Source organism: Melozone crissalis, unplaced genomic scaffold (assembly GCF_028551555.1).
Source record: "Melozone crissalis strain CALT ecotype California unplaced genomic scaffold, PUWL_Pcris_2 ptg000014l_1, whole genome shotgun sequence".
In the NCBI taxonomy this organism is placed as follows: Eukaryota; Metazoa; Chordata; class Aves; order Passeriformes; family Passerellidae; genus Melozone; species Melozone crissalis.
The window spans coordinates 16,780,102-16,803,757 of NW_026535792.1; the positions used below are offsets into that span (position 1 = coordinate 16,780,102).

Sequence of the window (23,656 nt, forward strand, 5' to 3'; positions counted from 1 at the left end):
GCTCCTTCCCGGAGGAGCTTCGGGGCTCTCCGTCCAGGCGCTGACACCTGCGCTCGGCTGGGAAATGCAATTTAGGGACCGTAGAGGAGGGAGCGGAAAGAGACGACTGGAAACCCCGGACTCCCGCTCGCGGGGGGAAGGCTGGAATCCCGGCAAGGGAGAAAGCTGTGCCGGGAATTTTATCCAGTAACAGCAAGGGAGGATGCGGCTGCCGGGAATTTTATCCAGCACCAGCAAAGAGAGGAGGATGCTGCCACCATTTTAGCGGCGGCGCTCCCGCCTGCCGCGGCCGGAACCGGGGCTGGGGGAGCCGCCGCGGAGCCGGGGGGGCTCCGGGCCCCTCCGGCTCCATCCCGGCTGCTGTCCCCCTCTCCCCCCCCCGCCGGGGAGCGCTTCCTGTCCCCCGCCCGCCCTGCGGGGTCGGCCGAGCCGCGGGGAGGGGACGGGGAGGAGGGACCGGGGGCTGCGGGCGCTTCCTGCCGCCGCCCCCGCCGGGGCAGAGCGGAGCGGGGCGGGAGCTCGGCTCGGCCCGGCCCAGCCGAGCGGCGCTCCCGGGCCGAGCCAAACTTCCCGGGGAGCTCGCACCAACACACGCACACGCATACGTAGATATTTAATTTAATTTTTTTGTTCCCCCGTTTTATTTTAATTTTCTCGGCATTTTCGGCGGGGCCCCCGGGGCGGAGCCGCCCTCGCCGCCGGGAGGGGCCGGTGCCCGCAGCGCCAGGGATGGGCTCCGCCGGGGCGTCCTCCGCCTAGAGCAGCCCGGCTCGGCTCGGCCCGGCCCGGCCCGGCGCGGCGCGCAGCATGGCCGCGGAGCTCAGCGCCGAGGAGGAGCAGGTAGGTCCCGCCGGGCTCCTCTTCCCCGGGTCGGGCTGGGCAGGACCGCGGGGGCTCCTTCCCCACACCGCTCCTTTCCCATCGTTATTTGGCTAGCCCGGGTTGCCAGGCTGGTTTTTCTCCCAGCCAGGCGATTCTCCCGATGGGAACCCCCCACATCCCCACGCAGCCCCCCCATCCATCCATGCCAAACCCGCAGCCTCCCAACCCACGCAGCGCCCACCCTGCAACCCCCATCCACGCACCCCCCCAGCCTTCCCATCCCCAGGAGACCTCGCAAGGCCCCCGCCGTGGGTGCTGGGGCGTGGGTCCCGCATCCCCAGGGCAGCGTGGCCCCCAGGCAAGGCTCCCTGCGGTGGGGATGGTGCGTGGGGATGGATGGATGGATAGATGGATGGATGGATGCGTGTGCACGCGCTTCCCACGCCCCAGGCCTCCCGTGACGTCCCGGCTTCCTCCGCCGGCCTTGCGTCACCGCGGGAGGATGTTGCTGGGCTCGGGGAACGGGGCCCTGGAGCCGGCCGGGCCGCCTCGGGTGGCCGCAGCCATCCCTGCCTGTCCCCTCCTTTGTCCTCTCCGCCAGGCTTGCCCGCCCGCGGCCGCTGGGCTTCCCCGTGCATGGGGATGTGGAGCCTGGCAGCGGGGCTGGGCGAGCTGCCGGCATCCCTCTGCCCCCTCGGGCTGTCACATTGGCCACGTTGGTGGCGCTGGGGACTGCAGAGCAAAAAGGCAAAAAGTCCCGTTTTCCTTCCAAAATGGTCGGTTTTCCAGCTGGTTGCCTGGTTGGTTTTCTCCTTTAAAAATCCTTCGTTTCTACAGGGAGGTTTAGGAGGGCTGGGATGGAGATGCCAAGTCCCAAAACCTCTATGGAAGAGCCCCTCCTGCAGCCTGCGGTGGTGCTCAGCAAATGCAGAGCTACCAGGCTCCTTCCTCCTGGGAGCAGCACTGCTCTCTCCAGGGTGATCAAATCCCAAGGAATGGGGAGTGTCCTTGGAGTGTCCAAGGAGGGAGTGTCCTCTGTCCCCACAGGTGCCTGAGATTTGCGTTTCTCCTGTGTCATGGAAGGGGCAAAGCTTCCAGAAATAGAGGTTTTGGAGATCCTGCACTGGCAGGGAAGGCTGGTTTGCAGTGGGAGCAGCATCCCAGGGGAGGGATCTGAGATGTCTGGTTTGTTTGGGAATATTGGATGGAGAAGGTGAAGAGATGTTTGCAATAATGGCTCCAGGTTTGGGTCATCAGCTTGGTGTGGGGAAGGCTGCCTTCCGTGCTGCCCTCGGTGGCCTGGAAGCCAAAATAACAGAAATTCCCTTCTTTTCATGGGTAAGTTGTGGTTTGGGCTGGAACATGCCCTTCCTGCCATCCCTTCATCAAGATTCCTCCACTCTCCCCTGTTACCAACAGCAAGCCAGGGGGAAATTCACCCTTCTCCTCTTAGGCCAGCCTTGGGACATCTCATCTGCTGGCTCTCTGCAGCTCCCTCCCTGGCCTATCCCTGAGGAGCCAAACCAATTTTCCTCGAAGGTTTTCAGCCCAGCTGCAGTTTCCACAGCTTTATCCCCCACTTCCCCACGCTGGAGAAGGAGGGCAGGTTTTGCTGCCTGGGGGAGGAGGGCTGGGAGAACCCCTGGATTCCTGCAGCAGTGGCTTTGTCACCACCCTGCTCCAGCGCAGCGGGGACGGGGATGACGCCAGCACTCCAAAGACCAGCATTGTTCCAAACGCCTGGCCACGGACAGTTTCACTCCCAGTGCTGCAGAAACAGGACTTCTTGCTGCAGCTCTGGGTCACAGGCTTTGTTTTTGGCGCGTGGAGCGATCCCTGCTCCGCTGGGATTGACATGTGTATAAATCCATTTGGGATTGGGGCTGGGAATGATGATGAGACCCAGTGGAGCACAAAGAGGGCAGAGCTATGGCTGGCATTGATGCTCAGCTCTGTAATGCCTGGCTCCCTGCTGTTGACTGGCAGCACTGGTAAGTTTGGAATTTGGTTTTGTTCCCAGGGAAAGCTGGAATTCATGGCTGAGCTGCCCTGCAAAGATAGTGCTTGTTCTTGTGCATCTTCCCCTTGCAAAAACCCATCACCCCTCGTGACAGCTGCTGGGAATGGGATTGTGTGAAGTGTGCCGGGTTAGATGTTGAGGAAGCAGAGCTGAACTGCAGGCTGCATTCTCCCCTCATTGCCATCATGCCCTCTGGGCCCCTCTTCCCATCATCTGGGGACTCCCTTCCCATTATTTTGGAGTATCATTGCCAGCTCAGGCTGCGGTGTCAGCTCTGGTCTTTGTCTGAGGGAAGTGGGATTTGTACCTGGCTCTCACTCCCACACCTTGCCTGTGCTGGGGAAGGATCTTCTTCACTTATTTTGGGTTTGCATCTGCTGCCCTGGATTTTGAGCAACTGGGTGCCACAGGGGATGCCCTGGCAAAGCAGAGGTGTGCCCAGGATATATTGATGGGATATGTTTACAGATATGGATGTGTGGATGTGTGCTGTGTTAAGGCTGAAGATGGTTCCTGTATTGCCCAATTTATTATCCTGTGGTGCTTGCCTGGCTGCTTTGTGTGACTCTGGGACCACGTTAGGGATCTCCTGGCTGCAGAGTGCTGGGAGAGACCCCGGGATGAGCCGTGCTCCTGTGGCCCATCCCATGAGAGGGGCTCGCTGTCCCTGCCGAGCCTCGCGCCGCCGATAAACCCCGGCCCTTCGCTTCCTCCTGTCGGAAGTCATTAACACCGACAAGCTTTTCTGGCTCAATAGCTCCCAGTAACTCTGAATAGTTCCCAGTAACTCCGTGCCTGACATCCTACACCGCTGCCTGGCTGCCTCCCTCCCTCCCTCCCGGAGCCAGCCTTCAGCACTGCCCTCCCTCCTCCACCTCCTTGCTCACCATCCTCCGCTCTGGGAGCCTGGAAGAGGTTTTATTTGGCGTGTGCCTGGGTGGGAGGAAGGCATTTTGGTGTCTCCTTCCATTGAGCAGGATGCAGTGGAAGACTGGGCTGCACTGCCCTGTCTCCCCTGGGGACAGGGGATCAATGCACGACAGAAGGCAAAGCTGTGTCCTGGGACCCTCCTGGTGTTCCATGTATGTGTGAAACTGGTGTTACCGAGTGAGCTGGTCGAAGTGTCAGCCCTCCAATGTCACTGCCTGTGTTCCCTCAACCAAGTTCGCTGCCCCGTGGTGGAGCTGCAGCCCCAGGAGGCCACTGCCAGCTGATGGGGCTGTGCTGGGGATGCTGTGTCTGAATGGGAGCTTGTTGCCTGTAAAATCCTCATTTTGCTCCCCCTCTCCTTTCCATAAGTGTCCCCAAGCCTCCAGGCCATTTTTCTCACCCCTTACTCCCTTTCTGCCACTGCCCTTACCCTTTTTGTGGTGGAGCTCCCTGCTTCACCCCAAGAAGCTGCTTGGTCTGTTGAGGATTGTAGCTCCAACAATGACCAGGGATGCTCCTTGGCCACTTCTCCTCCTTCTCCTCTTCCTCTCACCCTGTCTCACTGCATGCCCCTGATGTCTCCCACAGGCCACCAAGCAGTTCCTGGAGGAGATCAACAAGTGGACAGGCCAGTACAATGTGTCCCCGCTCTCCTGGAATGTGGCTGTCAAGTTCCTCATGGCCCGCAAGTTCGACGTCCTGCGGGCCATCGAGCTCTTCCACTCCTACCGGGTGAGTGAGATGGGAACCCCCCATGTGAGGGCTTCCTGCTCCCTGGGACCACCCTCCCCCTCCTCCTTTTTCTTTCTCTCTCTCCCTTACAAGTTTTATCCAGCTGGAAAATCCTTTTTCAGCCAAGGCGGGTTGCCATGGAGATCTCACCGATCCCGATCCCTTCCCGTGCTCTGGGAGGGGCTCATGGGGTGCCCTCCTGGCTGGTGTGTGCTGCCCACAGAGCATTTCCCTGTGTGTTAAGGATACACATCCATGATTGCCTTTTCCAACCTGCTGTTGCAAAGCTGCTCCTTCTGTTACTGGGGGGGTGTGCTGGAAGATGATCCCATGGAGCAGAGGTTCCCTGGGACAGCTGGGTGGGCTGTGCCTGTGTCCCCTGTGCCCCCTGTCACTGCCCTCTGTGCCGCAGGAGACGCGGCTCAAGGAGGGGATTGTGAAGCTGAAGCCGCACGAGGAGCCGCTGCGCTCGGAGCTGCTCAGTGGGAAATTCACCATTCTGGTAGGTGGGGTGTCCCCCAGGGAGCTCCCCCAGCTGGGGGGCTTCTCCCAGCTCTGTTCCATGGGGATGCTGTGGGAACCTGACCCTGTTTCCTTGGCAGAGCGTGCGGGACCCCTCGGGAGCCTCCATCGCCCTGTTCACAGCCAAGCTGCACCACCCCAGCAAGAGCGTGCAGCACGTGGTGCTGCAGGCACTCTTCTACCTGCTGGACCGAGCTGTGGAGAGGTGAGCCTGCCTCTGCAGGGGCACCCTGTCCCACACTGAAGGGTCCCAGGGAGATCACTGCTCCCCATGGCTTGAAATTCCCTGCTTTGAACTCTAGCCAGCCCTCCTTATGGAGCTGTTCAGCAGGGGAGCAAAATCCCCCAAGCCCTGAGCCAGGCTCTTTGCTGCCTTGCCCTGTCCACGCCCTGGGTTCAGTTTAGCAAAGTCCTGGATTCCTGCAGGCTGTGGCTGGGGAGGAGGCAGCCCCACCATCGGCCAGACGTAACGTGAGCCCTGCCAAAAATATAAACCCAGGACATTCCCCTGCCATTTATCCTGCTGGGCTCTTTCTGGTTTTGACCTTACCCATCACGAGTGATGCTGCTGAGGCAGGCTTAAGGCACGAGTCTGGCTTAAATGAGGGTTGTAGGAAGAGATGGTGATGCAGCTGGGAAATGCAGAAGCAAGGTTTGGGTCTGTGAGTCCTTCTGGAAGCATGGGAAGGGATTTTTGGGGGTCAGTATGGGGCAGAGCTGCTGATGCAGGAGCCAGGTTTTTGCATGTTGTGGGGTTGATGTTTTTCTTTTCCTCCTCTCAGCTTTGAGACACAGAGGAACGGGCTGGTATTCATCTACGACATGGCAGGGTCACAGTACACCAACTTTGAGCTGGACCTCAGCAAGAAGATCCTCAACCTGCTCAAGGTGGTGCCTGGGGGTTAATTCATGTCTGAGGACAGTGTGTGGGCCACTCACTCAGCAAGAACCCAAAGTCCTGTGGTTTTGGCATCAATTTGCCCCCCAGACCACGCTGACCACGTCTCAGCCAGCAGCACCAGCTGCAGGACCTCGGGAGGCACTGGGAGCTTGCCAGGCTGCACCCGGCTGTGGCTGCGGTGTGGCGCGGACGGGAGGGATCAGCTGTCCTCGGGCTGGATTCCTCTCACAGCTGCTGGCAGCACTTTTGGGAAAACAGATGCAAATTATTTTTTAATCGTGCTGGCATTTGGTGCCTCCTCCCTTCTCCGGAAAAAAATCAATAAGAGTAAATACTGGCCAGGGTGTGTTCTTTGCATAATCCCAGTTCCCAGTCTTCACCTCTCCCTGTGGAGCCAAACCCTCTGCTTACCTAATTCCAAGGAAGTAATTTGGTTCCTTATCAAGTCATAAAAGCAAGCACAGCTGTGAGCGTGCGAGGCACACTTCAGATGTGGCATTGCCCTCATGGGTTCCTGTGCTGGCTGTCACCTCTGCTGGGATATGTCCCCTGCCACAGCAGAGTGGGTCTGAACCCCTTCTCACACCCACAGGGTGCCTTCCCAGCTCGGCTCAAGAAGGTTTTCATCGTGGGAGCGCCCATGTGGTTCCGTGTGCCCTACTCCATCATCAGCCTGCTGCTGAAGGAGAAGCTGCGGGAGCGGGTGAGTGGGGACCCTCCTGGCATGGGACTCTCCTGGCACAGGAGCCTCAGCAGGCAGGGCTGAGGCTGCTTTCCTTTCGTGCCAGGGTGATGAAAGCAGCTTGTGCCATTCAGCCCCATCTGCTGGAAGCTGCTGAACACCAGACCTTTGGCATCCCTGTCCCATCCCTGATGAATCGTCTCCAGCCTTCTTGGAGTCACCCCTGCCTGTCCCCTTCCTCTCACAGGTGCAGATGGTGAAGATGTCGGAGCTGAAGGATCACCTGCCCCGGGAGTGCCTCCCTGAGTACCTCGGGGGGTCCCTCAAGCTGGACCCTCTGAGCTGGAACTGCCGGTTCCTGCCCCAGCAGAACGGGCACCCCGACCCCCTGGACGAGCTCATCCTGGTGCCGCTGGCGGCCCCCAAAGATAACGGCTCCGTCCACGTCCCCGGGCCCAAGTCTGTCACCCTGCAGGAGCTGCTGGACCACGTCAGCCACAAGCAGAAACGTGGCATCTATGAGGAGTACGAAGACATTCGGCGCAGGAGCCCGGCCGGCACCTTCGCCTGCTCTTTGTGAGTTGTGGGAGGCATCCAGGTGCCCCTCTCACCCCAAAAAGCTGCATGCACCCCCACCCCAGGCTTCTGCTGCTGGGTGGGGTTCATTGGCCTCTTCATGGTGTGGGGCTTTGGGTTAGCAGCACAGAACCCCGGCCTAGGGATGGTGGGAGCCCCCTTTGTGGGTCATGCAACCTCTGGGAATAAGGGGGAGCTGCAGAGGACAGCAGGGACCAGGACCTGGCCGGGACTGCTTCCCGAGGCTTTGGCCAGGTGATGGCAGCAGAGCCCAGGCTACGGGCCCCAGAGGCTTGCACAGAGGGAGGGATGCTGCCTTTGCCTTGCCTGGAATACATCCCTGCTTCCCTCTCCAGGGCACCCTACAACCAGGACAAGAACCGGTACGGGGACGTGCCCTGCCTGGACCAAACCCGTGTGAAGCTGGCAAAGCCATACAGCCGCCCGGAGGTGAGCCAGCCCAGGAGGGAGCCCCACAGTCCTGTGGGAAGCTGGCACAGCTGTCCCAGGGGTCTGGAGGCCTTCTCTCACCCATGCTTTTCTCCCTGCAGCTGACTGACTACATCAATGCGAGCTTCATGGATGGCTACAAGCAGAGGAATGCTTACATTGGCACTCAGGGTATGGCTGAGCCAACAAGGGGATGTTCTGCTCCTGGTGCAGCCATGGGTTCCACCTCTCTGCCCTGTGTCAGCCCCTGGCCATGGGGGACATCCCAGGAGCTGGGCACTGCCCAGCAGGTCCCCCTTCTCCCAGGGTGTATTTACTCCTCCCTGGGTGTATTTATTCCTCTCTCAGTTTCCAGCTAGTGGACTGAAGTTTTTCCTTCTCCCCCTGGAAGAGAGCAGGGGGATCCATCTCCATCCATGATAGCAGCCCTCTCCCTGCCCCTATCCCAGCTCTGGATTTGCCCCATCTGCCCAGGGATGGGCAGAGAGGCAGGATCAGTGCTGAGCCATAGGGACATGATGCTGGAGGTGACAGTCAGTGACAGCTCCAGGCTGTTCATGGAGCCACACCTGGGTCAGCCCCTGCAGGAAGGGGCTGTGGTTCCCTAGGGGGGTGATGGGGGGCTGGTGGATGCAGCTGGCCAAGGGGTTGCCCAGATCCGTGAGGTTTTGGGCTGATGTGTGGCTTTCCCTGCAGGGCCTCTGGAAAACACCTACGGTGACTTCTGGCGCATGGTGTGGGAGCAGAACGTCCTGGTGATCGTGATGACAACCCGGTGAGCGCTCAGGGAGGGACACAGCCCCCTTTTTCTGTGCCAAATGAGCATTTTGGTGTGGGATAAGCAGTGCTGGGCTCGGGGCAGTGATCCTGCAGCAGTGGTGCCAGCCAGAGCCCCACAGAGGTGGGACATGGGGTCAAGGACAGACTGTTGGGTCCCTGTGGGATCCCCAAAGGACCAAGGCTGGGTGGAATGGGAGGTGTCTCAGGCAGGACAAGGAGGACATTACCAGCTTGTTGTTGTCATGTTCCCAGGCTGGAGGAGGGAGGCAGGAGGAAGTGCGGCCAGTACTGGCCCCTGGAAAAGGATTTCCAGGTGTGCTTTGGGGCCCTGACCATCACCAACCTGGGCGTAGAGAACCTCAGCCATTACAAGAAGACCATCCTGGAGATCCACAGCTCAGAGGTGCGTGGGCACAGCTGCCTGGTGGGGGAATGGCATGGGGGCACCAGGGATCAGGGGAGGGAAGAGAGTCTAAACCCCCTGCTTTCCCCAGACCAGGGAGCGGCGGCTGGTGTCCCACTTCCAGTACCTGAGCTGGCCAGATTATGGTGTCCCCTCTTCCGCTGCCACTCTCATTGACTTTCTGGGGGCCGTGAAGCAGCAGCAGAGAGTGGCTGTCAGCGCCCTGGGACCTCGCTTCAAGGGCCACCCCGGGGGACCCCCAGTCGTGGTGCACTGCAGCGCTGGCATTGGCAGGACAGGTAATGGGTGTGGGGGAGGATTGGGGATGGTGGGGTGACAAGTGCAGCTTCTCTGGGGCGTTTCCATCCTGGGGACCCACTGTCTCTGTCTCTCTGGGAGCCTCTCAGGGACCCTCAGCCAGTCCCGAGTGGGCAGACACCGGGGAGATAGTATCTTGTGCCCCGAGGGTGCTGAGGGCACCTGGGCTGGTCACCTTTGCAGCAGGAGAGACACCAGAGACATCGGTAGAAGATGAAGGGCCGTCTCTTAGCAGGGGTTACTCCAAGGTTTTATTCAGGGGCTCTGGGGAGCTCCTGCGCCTCCTGCTGAGAGCCCCGGGAGAGGTGCCAAGGTTACATTTAAAGGGAGGTGGAAACCCAAAGTAGATAACATTTTACTAACCAATAAGTGACACTAAGGGTTGGGTACTGGGGGATAGACAGGACAGCTTGGGGGGCTGAACCCTGGCCTCTGGCTAATCACTCGGTGACCTGGACTGAAGCTTCTAGATGGAGGGATGGGATGCTGAGTGATTGACAGAGAGTCAGGGTGGGGATTTGGGGATGATCTCATCCAGGGAGTGGGATAACACAGGTAAAGGGAGGAGGGTACAGTCTGGGATAAACCATTTGGGAAAAATATGGGGGTACAAAACAAAACTACTTCAAAGTATTTCAAAGTATAAAAACACACTATAACAACCCTGAAACATGTCCTCAGGACTTCCCACAACCATCAGACCTGGGAGAAGTCCCCAGATGCCCTGAGGAGATCAGTGGAGGGCTGAGCACCAGCACTCCAGTTCTCACAAGGGGTGGTGATGGTGCCATTCGGCGTCTGATGCCATCCCATCACCGTCCCTAGGTACCTTCTGCGCGCTGGACATCTGCCTGTCACAGCTGCAGGACGTGGGCACGCTGAACATCTACCAGACGGTGCTGCGCATGCGGAGCCAGCGCGCCTTCAGCATCCAGACCCCCGAGCAGTATTACTTCTGCTACACGGCCATCCTGGAGCACGCCCAGCGCGAGGGGCTGCTGCTCTCCAACCACAGCCGGGCCGCCCAGGACAGGAGCTCGCCGGGGCACTGAGAGCCTCCGCCTCTCTCGGACGCCGCTGCCCATCCCCGGGGGCTGCCCCGCCGGGACTCAGCAGGGCCGGAGCGCCTCGGCTGTCAGCACTGCTATGGAACTGTGCCTTATTCAACCCAAACGGTGGCTGCCACTTTGCCGGCACGGGAAGGGGCTCTGACTCCTCCCCGTCGTGTTTCGGTTGGGTTTGGATGGTTGGGGAGGTGGTTTGTCTTCTCTTCGAGTTGTTGGGTTTTTTAATTTTGTTTTCGGTTTTTTTATGTTGTTGTTGGGACCACCTAAGGCGTACCAAGAGAGGGGCTTTGCAAAGTCCTAGGAAATGTATTCCCAGTCCTGGGGCTGAGGAAGAGGCGTGTGCTTCGGCCTCACCTGACGCTCCATGTGTGTGTCTGTATGTATGTGTGTATATAATATACCCCTGCTGTGACCCCGCCCCCGGCTATTATATAGATACATATATACAACCTCCCCGGTAGCAGCTCCCAGGGGTCCCCGCTGTCCTGCCACCTCACTGCTGTGATCTCTGGAGCGGTGAGTTTGGTCCTGGCTCTGTCTTGTCTTCCCCCTTGCCCTTATTTCCCCTCATGGGCAGCGTTGGGACCCAGTACCCCCTCCTGTGCCCATCCCGCTGGAGGCACAAGGATACCCGATGGTGTCCCCCCTGTTTCTTTGTCTCATCCTCCCCACGGAGAGAGATAGCAGCAGTGCTCCTGGGAGGATCTGGAGGACTGGGTTGTCTGTCTGGAGGGTGCTGAGCTGGCAGGCATCCCCTGCCCTTGGGTGCCGCTGAGGGAGTCACTAGGTACGAGGTGACAGGGTGACGGGGCCCTGGGGACCGACCGGCTCTCCAGGTTGCCCGGCTTTCCCAAGCTGCCCTTGGGAACCCGCAGGCCCAGCCCTGCCTTGAGTCATGGGCTGGGAAAGTGCTGAGCAAGAGTAAACCCCAAACCCTGGAGAGGCACCGAGCCTCTGCCCCAGCCCCGCCACTGCCTGGGCCTCCCCAACTTTATACTGTAATAAGCTCTTTGAATGTGTATATTCTTATTTTTTTATAATCTTGGGGGAGGGGGGCGCAGGGTTTGGGAGGTTTTGTTTTGTTTTCTTTTGGGGTTTTTTTTGTGTTTGGTTTTTTTTTTTTTTTTTTGTATTTAACATTAACTTGATCCAAGCCAGAGCCAGAAGTATTTGTAAATGTTCCTATTTTGCTCTCAGAGAAACCTTTTTGTTGTTGTTACTTTTTTGGGAGTTGTTTTGTTTTTATTTGTATCGATATATAAATATACCACCAGTGACCTGTCCTCTTTGCTGTCGTGGGGGCATTGGGCAGGACAGAAGGAGGGAATTCAGGGCTTTGCATGGGCTGTGATCTCTGAAAACCAGCTGGCCCCATCCCTGGCTACACGTGGACTTTGAGGAGCACAGGGCTGTGTTTTGGGCTTCTTCTGGCCTGGGTGAGGCTGAGGCAGAGATAACCAGGCTGCAGGAAGCTTTCCTGGGCAGGCAGGATAGTGTCAGGAGGGAAGGCAGCACAATGAGCTGGCGTAGCCAGGGGGGACACAAGCCACCCTGCTCCAAGCTCCTGCCTCTTTTCCCAGGGCCTTGACAAGCCTCAGGATATCAGGCTCCTGTCTGGCCATGGGATCTGCCTGCTGGTGCCTTTTGCTGCAGGATTTGGGGGTGCAGGCATCGCCTCTGAGCTTCTAGATCCCCTCTGAGATGGCATGTAGGGCAGAAAAATTAGGGGGAACTCCTGGGCTGTCAGGCAGCACCAGCGCCTTCAGGTGCAAGCAATGCCAGTCCCGGAGCAGCAGCAGCAGCCTGAGGCTTAGGGATGAGGGAATAAAAAAGGCAGCTTGTGCAAATGAAGCCCTAGAGCCAGCCAGAGAGCTCGTGCCCCAGAGCAGGGCAGCTGGCAGGTGTGAAGAGCAGCACCTGTGTTTGTTCAGCTGAAGCCTACAAAAGTGAGGGATGCCAGTGTCTTTCTAGGACTGGCACAGGGAGAAGCTTTCCCCTGTGCTCCGGGGGTGGACTGGCGTGGCTGTGCCAAACTGAGGTCAGACACAAGCGCTGGAAGGCTGGAACAGAACCAGAGGCAGCAGGGAATCTGTCTGGAAGGGCTGCATGTCCCAGGGCATAGGAGTGCATGACAGACGGGTGTTGGCAGCACCCCTGGAGCTGTGCACATCCTGCCTGAGAGTGATTCTGGTTCAGCTGCAGTGTCCCATCCTTCCAGGTACCATTTTCCACCCAGCTGTCTCCTGGAGCACCATCAGGCCAGGCAGTGTGATCTGCTCCTCTGGCTCAGGCTGCCCCAGAGTTTCCCACCAGGCACCCATTCCCTCTGAAGGAAGGCTCCTGGGGCCCTCCCTCCTCACTGCCAAACTTTTTCACCCAGCTGAGCTTTCTTCTCAGCACACGTGCAGGAGGGGAGTGTTGGCAGTTCATTGTTAATCCTGTGCTGTCAGCAGCAGCTCTCTGTGGCTCAGCGGGGCTTTTGGCAAAGTGTTGGGTCCAGATCAGAAAGCTGCAGGTGACGCCAAGTGTCCCACGTGGCCCCACGAATGTGCCCAGCCCATGTCTGTGAAATCCCAACAAGCCTGCTCTGTGCACACGGTAAAGGTGGCTGTGCCTTCTAGCTCAATGCCACAGGATGTGGGCACAGAGAACCAAAAGGTTTCCAAGACTCATGTGCTGGGTATCTGATAGGAATAACCAGAGGAGAGGGAGGGAGGGAGGGAGATAACCAACTCTGGCTCTGAATGGGAACAGCTCGGATATGCTGCTCCCTTTGAGGAGGGATGAAGAGCCCATCTGTGCTGGAGGCGGAAGAAAAGGTTGTAAACCTTTTCCACGGGAAAACAACCCAAACATTCACCCTCCCTTACTATTTCCAGGGCTGCGTTTCTTCTCAAAGCCAGCATTTTCAGTCCTCTTGCACAACATGAAGTTTTGTTCCATCCATTCCTTCTGTGCCAGCAGGTCCTGCTCAGCAGTAGAAACAAGGATTTCTCTGGAAATGGTCACTTTACGCAGGCAGCCAAAAGTTACTGGAAAGAAAAACTTTGTATTGTTTGGAGAGCGGTGGGAAATACGGGCTGTTGAGTGCAAGCAGCCTGATGCCTGGAGGATCTCCCCTTCCCTGGAGTGGCCCAGAGATGGGGATCAGCCACCACGGGCAAAAGTTAACAACACAAAACAAAATCCAAAGTTCTGCTGGAGTTCGGAAACAGGGATTTAAAGGCATTGCAGGGCAATCCTAGAGCGGCACTGCCATCGCTGTGCCCACCTGTCTCGTTCGGCTTTCTTGGCTGCGCGCACGCCTCGCTAATGACGATTACTTTAGTGCTTGTAATTTTGTACCCTGGGAGTTTGGAAAGAGCCTGGCTCCAGAGCGCTTCATTTCCCAGCCCTTCTGCTTCCTTGCCTCCGGTTTCCAAGGCTCAGGCTCGATCTCCAGAGGCACCGCAGCCCGTGCAGGCTCAAACCCCCGTGCCGAGAGCCCTTCCAGGGGTTAAATCGAGCTGCAGCTCCCAGACACAGAGAGAGAGGAGAGAGCTCCTCTGCTTGTCCCGGCACCACCCCGCTGCCTGCGCCTGCAACGCTCTCCCGCTCTGAGGAAGGGAAGAACAGCTGGAAATTAAAAATAATATAACTAGGAGATTTGGACCTTGTTAGAGTAAAGGTGCTTGAAACATACATCTTAACACAAATGTGGAACATGTGTGTTTGTATTTCACCCTTTCCCGAGCACGCTCTAGATGCCCAGACGAGCACTAACGGGCGGCCAGGCCTGGCTGCTGCAGCCTCCGTCAGGGGAGCCCAGCAGCGCACTCCACAACTTTCCAAAGGGAGAAGAACGCGGTGATCGCAGGCGTCAACCCCCATGTCCAGCTCGTGTTCTAGCGGAGGGGAAGGCCGGCTGCCGCCGCGGGGGCACCGGCTGGCCCGGCTCCCTCCCGCCCTCCGCCGCCGAGAGAGGCCTTTCCCTGACACCCCCCTCCCTCCCTCCCGCCGTGGGCGGTGCGGCCGTGACGATCGGCACCGCGGGGCCAATCCGCCCCGGGGGGAGTTCCCCCTCCATTCAGGGCTGCTCGCCTGCGCGTTGAGGGTAGGTAACAGCTGCTTCCCCCACACGCACTTTCCCAGTTTCCCCCCCCTTCACGGGAATCGCTTCCCAAGGGCCGGGCGGGCGGCCGGGCGGGAACCTGAGGGAAAAGCGGGGGGGGGGGGGTGAGAGGGGAGGGAAGCGCGCGCGCGCTCCGGATCCCGCCGGCGGGAAGCGCGCGACGGGCGGGGGGGGAGGCGAGTGACTGAGTGTGTGTGTGCGGGGGGGGAGGGAGGGGGCCATTGCCGCGGCGGCCACGCCCCCTTCCTGGCACGCCATTGGCTGCGGCGGCTGAAGGCGCCGCCCCCCGCGGCGCGCACCGCCCACGGCCCCCCCTCCTCCTCCTCCTCGGTGCGTGCGTGCGTGAGTGTGAGCGTGTGCGAGTGTGCGGGGCGTGTGCGGGAGCGAGTGTGTGTGTGCGCCCTGTGCCCCCCGCCCGCACGTGTAACCGGCCCGCCCCACGTGGGGCGCCGCCATCCCGGAAGTGAAGGGGTCGGGGACAAAAGGCAGCGCCGCGCCGCCCCCGGGCCCGGGCCCCGCCGCCAAGCCCCCCTCTCCCCTCCCGCCGCCGAATCGGTTGGCACCGGGGCCCGGGACCGGGGGGAGGACGGCGGGGGGAGCCGCTGGCGCGGGCCGCGGCCGCGATGTAAACATTCCACAAAAGGGCTCCCCAGAGAGGGGGGCGTGGTCTCGCCGGTGGCGGGCGGGGCCAATTCGCCGCGTGGGTGGGCTTCTCACCGTGACGGCGGCGCGGCCCCGCTCGCCAATTGGCCGGCGCTTTGGTACCGCAGCCAATAGGGCGGCGGGGGAGGCGGGACGGGGGCGGGGCGCGCTGCTTATACGGACATTTTTCTTCGGCGGTCGCTCCCCCCCCTCCTCTCCTCCCTCCCTTCCTCTCCACATCCCCTTCCTGGGGGCCGCGGCCAATAGGGGTGGGCCGAGTGGGCGGGGCCAGCTCTCCCATTGGCCGAGACGGTGACGGGCGCGCGTCTCAGCCAACGGGCGCTCGGGGCTCCCCCCCTGCGCGAGGAGGGGCGGGATTTCCCGGGGAACAGAGAAGCGGGCAGCGCTCCGCCGCGGCGGCCGACAGACGGTTACTCCATCTTACCCCCCCCGCCGAGCCCCCCGCCCCCGCCGGGGCACCGGCGCCGCCCCCGCCCGCCCCCCCCCTCCGGGAGGAGGGGCGCGGGGACCCCCCCTTCTCACTGCGCCGGGGACAGCCCGCCCCCGCCGCCCGCCCGGGAGGTGCCCGCCACCCCCGGACCCTGAGGGAGACCCGGCCGCTGCCAGGAGCCGCTTCGAGGTAAGGAAGAGCGGGGCGGCGGGGACGGGAGGCCGCCGGGCCCGGGGCCGGCCCCCTCCGGCGATCCGTAGGGGGCGGGGCCCGGCGCCGGTGCGGCGGCGGCGCGGGGTTGGTGGGGGGGGCCGGTCGGTGCCCGCGGCGCGGCTCCCCGGGGAGCCCCGGCCCGCGCGGGCGGCCGCGCGTCCTCCCGCCCCGCCCCGCCCCGCCGGGGTGTCCCGGCCCCGGCATGGCGGGAGCGGCGGGCGGAGCGTGCGGCGGCCGCTGGGCGCGCTGCGAGCCGGGCGCCGCCTCCTCCCCCCGCCCCTCCGCCCGCCCTCCGCCCGGTGCCGCTCCCGGGCTGCGGCGGGACCGCCCCCGGCAGCGCTCGCCCGCATTGCACGGCCCCGGTACCGGCCGCACCGCGCGCCGCGGCTCCCGCCCGCCCGGGGGGCGTTCCGAGAGCCGGGGGGGGCGGCGCGGAGCTCCCCGGTGCCGGCGCTCGCCCAACTTGCCGGCGGAGTTGCCATGAAGGCGCTGTGCCGGTGCCGGTGCCCGCGCTCCGGGCTGGCCGGGTTCCCCCGTGGCTCTCGCCGCTCTCCCGCTCCGCAGCGCGGCTCTCCGGAAAGACCTGTTGGAGCGGCACCGGCGCGGAAACCCGAGAGCTCCCCGTGCACCCGTTAATGTATCTGCGATTTCAATAGCCAGCCGGAGCCCTCTGCGCGTCCTGCCGTGCTCTGAACTTGGCACATGCTTACATCGGTATTTCATCCATTTTTAAAAAATTCTTCAGGCAGTTGTACATCCCTAGAAACTACTTTAGCGTTGGGTTTTTTTGATAGCAGGAGGCTGGTGGAGTTCAGGTAGCTTTAAAAGTATAACTGTGCTTTATGCCTGCTTAACTAAATCCTGTTTTTTCTGCCTCTTCCTGACCTGGGTTCAGACCCATTCTGAATTTTAACAGTCATTTGTATGAATAGCACATGTGCTCAGATACAAGTTACACCCCTGAAGAAACTTATTTATTTGGACCACTGAAATGGGGCAAAATAAGTTGTGTCAGCTCTGTTTTAAACTCATTATTAAAGGCAGCTCCAGCTGTCTGATTTTCAGTCTCCCACGCTGTCCAGAGGAACCTAAACCTGGTCTGTGTGTTAAAGTGTAGCTTAAGGCTGATATAACGCCTCATGTTTCTTTTAACTTGCCGCTTTTAGTTGTGCTATAAGGTGCAGGCTCAGTAAACAAGTGGGAAATGCCCAACTTAATTCAGTACAGCTGTATCTGTACTGGCCATTTTCCACTCCTGACTTGTAATTATTGTAAAAAATACACTTTCAGAAAAGTAAGCATTACTATATAGGATCAACTGTACAGTGCAGTATTTTAAATTAAAATGGCATTTTATTTTAATACACTTAATTTTAAAGCATCTGTAAAACTTCCTTCATCACATGAAGTGCCTTGGCAGCCTGGTGTCAGCCTGTGCTGGATCTCCAAGAGTAGAAAACCCCTTTTTAGGGTCTTTTTTTTTCCCCTGCTGAGGTGAAGTTAGCAGTTTTTCACATGGGTACGCTCTTTGCAAAAGGAAATCGTGCTTTCTCCCCCCCAGAGTCTCTTCTCTTCATCCCTCCCACCTTCTGCTTCTGCTGAAGACACATGCTCTCAGCATGAATTAGTCTGAGACGCTGCAACGTAGTCGTTCATCCAAAAAAACAGCACTAATCTGCTCAAGTTTGGGGAAAGTCAGGCTGGTTTTGTGAGCAGTGTGGGGAAGGGGATGCTCTCCCCCTGGCCCCAGGCTGGCTTGCTGGGGGAGCCCTCTGCTCAGGCTCCTGGCACGTGTGGGGCTGGGAGCATCGTGTTGGAATTGGCAGGCGGATCATTTACGTTTCCAGGATTTATGAATCGTTTTCTGTCCAGATTGCTGTTCTGGACTTCTCCAGCGTTGGAAAGCTTTTATGGCTGTTGGAGCTGGAGCAGAAAAGAGCCCCATAATAGCTGTCACTTCAGCCTGGGCTGTGCTTTTGGGACCAGGCTACTTTTTTCCAACCCTGCTGGGGTCTTGTCTTTTTTAGTTTGGTTAAATAAAAGGATTCTGATCATTCCCTCTGTGCATGGGGTAGGTGCAGTTAGGAAACAGGGCAGAACAATGCTCGGATTGTGTCTGTGGTGGGGTTTGGCACCTGGGCCACTTTTTGGCAAAGCAGGGATCAATGCCTCACCAACTTGTTCCCCATCTGGACGAGTGGGGTTTGTTTGTGTCCCATCTGCCTCTTGGTGAGTGCTGGCACCATGTCACCCTGCAGAAAACTCTCCCAAAGCTTCAGGTCGTGCTTTTCCAGCACTTTTTTCTAGGGATGCCTCTCATTTAGTTTTGGAACGATGCTCTGGTCCCAGATGTGCCTTTCTGTATTGTGGCCAGGGGGTTGTCCCCGTGCTGCAGGGCTGTGTGGCACCGTGAAAACAAAGTGTAGCAGTGAGTGCTGAGCAAGCTGGGTCACGTTCTGGAAGTCGTGTGGCTGGGTTAGCAGCACTGCTGGAACCCGAGCTGGCTCCTTTCAGCAGGCACTGCTGTGCACTCCTCCATAATCCCGTGTGGGATGTGTCCTGCAGGACATCCGTGACTGTTCCGGGAGCAGAGCTGACACACTTGCTGCTCCCTACTTTTGAGTCCTCTCTCCCTCGAAAGAAAACCTTTTAAAAAGCCCTCACGTGTGTTAAACAAACCCTCTGCAGTTCTGCAGTTTTTCAGAGGGATCAAAATCCTCTCCAGTGAATTTTTACAGGTTGTTGGTGGAGGTGGTGTTTATCCACAGGTGTGCTGCGTTTCCAACAGGTGTTGAGGCACTGCACCTTCCCAATTTGCTTTCTTCCTAGTCTCTATTTGGATATTTCTTTTAACTTCACCAGCTGATCTCCAATGCCTGAAGACCCTGCTTATCTGATGGGGAAAGCTGCAGTAGAAATAATGGAGGTTTTTGGGATATTTTGTGGTAAAAAGCTGGGGAGCAGAGCTGCCACCAGTGAGGCGGTTTTGTGATGGTGCCTCTGTTGCTCCCATGGAGCAGTGAGCAGGCAGGAGGAGAGCCCTGCAGTGCTTCTCCAGCTGAATCCAGCCTTGTCCCCTCTTTGTTCCTTCTCCTCCTTGTGTCAGTACTGCCACTCCTCTGCTTTCCTCAGCAGAGGGAAAGGGATGTGCTCCACTTGCCCTTATCTGTCCCACCAGCTCATGTGGGGCAGGTGGATGGGGAACCCTCTGATGAAGCTGGTGAGGTAAAATTCCATAATTCTAGCATTGTTACTGAGATACAACATGGCTTTTCTTAATTTTTCCTTTGCTTTACCAGCTGAAGATCCTGTGTGTGTCTGCCTGATGCATCCTACCTGTGGCACGGAGCTGGGAGGTGGCACAGGTGGGAAGATCCAGGGATGTGTTCCCTTTTCCTGCAAAAAAAAAAAAACTCAAAAAGCCTAAAAACTAAAAACCTCAGGGGAAAATAACCCAAATAATTTTCATCCTCCCCTAGACAGAATGAAGTGTGCTCCTTTTAAGGAGTTAAAGGGGAATTTGGGTAGAAATGCTGCTGCAGAAAGGGAGTTCAATTCTTGACTTGGTCTGCTCAGGTGGAGCTAAGATCTCCTGCATGCATCCTGTTGATGCTTTTCACAAAGGAAAGTACCTGAATTTTGTGACTTACTTTCAGTCCCTGCTGTATTTTGAGGGCTTTTCAACCCTCAAATTAAGGTTACAGATGCTGCAGCTTGAATTGGGGCTCTCTCAATCTGCACTTCAAAGTCCATGAGGGGATGCCAGAGATGTGTGCTGCATTTCTGAGATGATGCATAAGCATAGTATTGTTTGTAATGTGGAGGGAAAACTCTTGGTACAAATCTTTGATGTTGTGTGCTTATTCTCAAAATACCTTTCCCTTAGCTGGGCTTTGCCATCATTAAGGAGAAATCAGTTGTTACTGAGGGTGGAAGTGGGTGGAATTGCCCCTTTGAGCAGCATGCTTTGGCTAAATCAGTTCAAAATGACATGTCTGGTCCTGGGTTTCTCTCATTGTTCCTTCCTCAGCTTTTTTTGGTGGGCTGTAGGAGGGGAGGGACTTTCTGCAGGACAGATCTCTCCAGCTTTTGAGCAGAGGAGATTGGTGGGAGATGCCAGGTGAAGATCAGCAGGACTTCAGTGAGGAAATGAATGCACTCTGGGACCATCCAGCAGCATATCTCCTCCTGCAGGATGCAGACCAGTCACTGGTGTGGTGCTGGTCTGGTTTCCTCTCTCTCTGGTTTGGGTGGTGATGGATGCAGTGTTACCATCACCAGTCTCTGTCTGGGTACAGCAGAGCTTTGACACCATCTCTCTGCTAGGATTTTATTAAATCAATCAGCAATCTTCATTAAGGGCTGCTTTGCTGTGAGACACTCTTACTCAGTGGGTTGCAGACCCTTGGTGGGAGTTAGTGTGGTGTTAAATGGGAAAATTGACTGCTGCTATTGACTATTACCTATATATTGACTATATATATATACATATATATACCTATATATATATCTATATATATATATATATACACACTATATCTATATCTATATATATATATATATACACACACACTTAGATAATACAGAATTTCACAGCTGAAGCAGCTCCAGTGCTTGGATAAAGCTCCAAGCTCAGTTGGTGAAGGTGAGGGGAATTCAGAAGGAAGATGAGCATACATGAGCTTTAATTTTTGCTTTACAGAAGTTTCAACTAACTTATAATTAAATTACAGAAGTTTTAACCACACAGCAAACTAGATTTTTTGGAAAATTGTACACTTGGCCTGCAAGAATTGGGAGCTTCAAAAACTGATGTTCATGCTGCTGGTGTGTGTGGTGATGGATCCTTGGTGCTGTCATGATTCCTGTGGCCTCACAGGCCAAGAATTGTGGTGTCTTCACAGGGAAAAGTCTTCTGAGACAGCCTGAGGTGGCATTTTAATCCTCATAAGGGCACATGAGCCTTGCAGCCATCCTCTGCCCTCAAACAGCCTCTGCTGCAGGGGCTGGTGAGTGCATCTGCAGGGGTGAGTGTGGAGTGATGCTCTGGGAAGTGAGTCCCAGGGGTGGGACACTGAGCAGCCACCACAGCACGTGGATCTGCACACAATATTGGAAGGATGAGGGCAGAGCCAGCCTGGGGGGTCAGAGGTGAGTGGCAGGGCTGGCTGGGGGAGCAGGGTTCAGAGCAGGAGGGTTTCCAAGTAGGTGAGTAGCTTGTAAATAGCTGCCACCAAGGCTTTGCCCAGACTTTAGTCATGCACTCAGCCATTGTCATGCAAAATCCTGGCCAGCTCTGCTGTGGGTGGATGGGGTAAGGCCAGATTTACTCAGTTTAGTCCCAGCCTTATTAGCATAAAACTCTGGTTTTGCAAAGTGAAATGTGGCCTGTGCCTGAGAAGGGTATCTCCATGAGGGGAGTAGCTCCATGGTAACCTTCCTGGCCCTTAATTTATCAGCAGAGACTGGTTGAAAAGCCAACCAGTGCAGCACCACTAGAGAAGTGAGCTCCTGGAGTGTGTTCCTGTGTGTGGGGAGGTCAGGCTTACTCAGGGTTTGTAACTTGCAGTTAAGATGCAGTTGATGAGCTTTTCCCCTTTACTTTGAGCAAGGAGTCCTCCTCTGCTTCCTGTCTGTGACCCGCCAGGTGATTTGGGGACCTCTTGAGAGGTTAAACTTGAAGAGTAACTTCAGAAATAAATTAAGTCATCTTCCTTGTTGTCCTGCCCTCTCTAAGTGAAAGGAGGGACTAATAGGGAAAGTTTATATTGGATATGGGGAAGAAATTTTTTCCTGTTGAGGGTGGGGAGGTCCTGGCACAGGGTGCCCAGAGCAGTTGTAGCTGCCTCATCCCTGGAAGTGTCCAAGGCCAGGCTGGACAGGGCTTGGAGTACCCTGGGATAGTGGAAGGTGTCCCTGCCCATGGCAGGGACTGGAATGAAATGATCTCTAGGGTCCCTTCCAAGACAAATTTTTCCAAATTTTCCATGTTTTATGTCATGGAGAAGAAAATTTGCACCTTTGTCCTGCTGATTCCATATTTGATGTGAGATCTCAGTGAATGGTCTTTGGGTTATTTGATTAGTGACAGGTTTAGACTGTGCAGAGCTGTCCTGACTTGGTAGGTGGGGATTGGCTCAGTTGGCTGTTAGCATTATTCTGGGGAATGTTGTTCCCTCTCATTTATCCATGTGCTTGCCTTAGCAATGAGTGTGCCTTTACTGCACTGAACTGAAGAGGGCTTGCTCTGGAGAGATCCTGAAGCAGAAGAGGGTGGTTTCACTGTTTTCTGTCCTTCCAACATCTTAACAGGCTGCCTGTGCTTTTGATAAACAGCAGATAACATCTCAAGGATGGCAATAACTATCAATGGACAGAAAACAGCACTGGGATTTGCTTGCAGTGAAGAGTGCTGGGGTGACTGGTTCAATCCAACAGAGCCAGGAATTCATGGCTCCTTTTGGAGTGGGACAGTGGCAGAACGACCTGTTGGATTTGAAGTGAAATCAAGACGCAGAAAAGCAACTTGGGGTTGGGCAGGAACATGAAAAGAAATACAGGGGAGTAAGTGAGGGAGCCGCTGACCTGTGCTCCCTGGCAGACAGGCAGGAATCCAGCTTCTGAGTGGGGCAGGACCACCAGTGTGGCATGTGGTACCCAAAATACTCCTAGTAGTAGACCTAGGTATTTCCCTAAAGTTACACATTAAATACACACATGTATTAAATGCTTTGGGGCTTTGTAAGCAGCTTCAAACTCTGATTCTGCATCCTGCTTTTTCCCCATGTTTTAAAGCATCTCTCACAGCTCTCATCCTGGACTGTCCAAGAGAGGTTTTTTTCTGTTGTCAGTATAATTGGTGTGTAGATAACACATCCTTGCTTCCCCAGCCTGTTGTGTTCAAGCACTGCATTCACGAGCTTTGCATCAGTCAGGGTCTGTGTGCTAGCAACATCCTTTAGATCTCTCACATCTCTCATCCTACCTGGACTGTCCAAGAGGGTTTTTTTTCTGTAGTCAGTACAAACAACGTGTAGGTAACATATCCTTCCTTCCCCATTCTGTTGTGTTCAAACACTGCATTCACGAGCTCTGCATCGCTCGGGATCTGTGTGTTAGCAACATCCTTTAGGTGAGACTGAAGAAATCCTTACCTTTCAAGTTCCTACAACAATAAGGCTGTACTTTTTGTGCTGAGATATGGTTGCATGTTTTATGCTGAAAGCTAAATCTTGAATTCCTCTTTCCCTTTACAAGACACCAGCACCTGAACAGACAGAAGCTCACCGTGCCTGCTCACGGTGATCTCTGCAGCACAGGAATGCTGGATCAACTTCCCTGTGTGCTTTCCCCAGGTTTTGAGGTGCTTCCCGAGCATGAGTTCAGCATGAAGCGGCGATTGGACGAGCAGGAGTCTCCCGTGTATGCGTCGCAGCAGAGACGTATCACCAGCAGCACCGAGGCTTTCCCGCACCAGCACCGCGTGCTCGCCCCGGCCCCGCCGGTCTATGAGGCCGTGTCCGACACCATGCAGTCAGCCACGGGCATCCAGTACTCTGTAACTCCCAGCTACCAGGTGTGTGTGCTCAGCCCTTAGCTCCCTGGACAGCCAGCACTGTGTTGTAGTGCCACAGAGTTCCGTATTTAACACAAAGTTTTGTTTTGGTAACCGGGGTTTCCTTTAAAAAATGGACAATGTACGTCTCGTTGTCAGTGCTTGCTTTGTTGGCTTCATTCATGAACCAACATGGTGTGACTTGGCTTTCTTGAACATGATTCTTCTACATGATTCTTCTAATGATTCTCTCAGACCAGGTCTCTGAATCAGTCAGGTTTGTGGAGGGTTTTTCCTCCGTTTTTCTGTTTTTCAGCAGGAAAAGGTTTGCTGTTGTAAAAGACGTATGGTATCTTGGGTGATCTTAAGCTTAACGGACTAGATCAGCCTTTAGATTGAAGACTTTCAGGAAAATTGAAATGTTTCGTAAAACATTACCCCAGAGTCATTAGGTGGCACTCTTCCCTCTCTTGCCTCCTTT

General features: G+C 56.6%; 3 protein-coding genes across 4 annotated transcripts in view; all 3 read left to right on the forward strand.

The window, feature by feature from the left end:
- The first annotated feature begins 560 nt into the window (after positions 1 to 560).
- On the forward strand, positions 561 to 11,486 carry PTPN9 (protein tyrosine phosphatase non-receptor type 9). Its single transcript, XM_054272960.1, has 13 exons — positions 561 to 840; positions 4,361 to 4,504; positions 4,917 to 5,006; positions 5,107 to 5,231; positions 5,809 to 5,914; positions 6,520 to 6,630; positions 6,857 to 7,185; positions 7,542 to 7,635; positions 7,737 to 7,806; positions 8,332 to 8,410; positions 8,668 to 8,818; positions 8,910 to 9,117; positions 9,962 to 11,486. Exons 1-13 carry the CDS (start codon positions 808 to 810, stop codon positions 10,186 to 10,188), a joined length of 1,767 nt encoding a protein of 588 aa, XP_054128935.1. The 5' UTR covers positions 561 to 807; the 3' UTR covers positions 10,189 to 11,486.
- Positions 11,487 to 14,071: 2,585 nt separating this feature from the next.
- Positions 14,072 to 16,256, forward strand: LOC128934684 (basic salivary proline-rich protein 2-like). The gene is made up of 4 exons (XM_054272478.1): positions 14,072 to 14,296; positions 14,525 to 14,678; positions 14,779 to 15,225; positions 15,289 to 16,256. The coding sequence occupies exons 1-4, from the start codon at positions 14,072 to 14,074 to the stop codon at positions 16,254 to 16,256; spliced, it is 1,794 nt and encodes a 597-aa protein (XP_054128453.1).
- Positions 15,525 to 23,656, forward strand: part of SIN3A (SIN3 transcription regulator family member A) — a 31,613-nt gene continuing 23,481 nt past the window's right edge. For both annotated transcript variants that reach the window (XM_054272538.1, XM_054272539.1), the window contains exons 1-2: positions 15,525 to 15,596; positions 22,976 to 23,196. In XM_054272538.1, the coding sequence (XP_054128513.1) occupies positions 23,008 to 23,196 (189 nt within the window). In that variant the 5' untranslated portion in view covers positions 15,525 to 15,596; positions 22,976 to 23,007. The remainder of the gene's footprint in view (positions 15,597 to 22,975; positions 23,197 to 23,656) is intronic.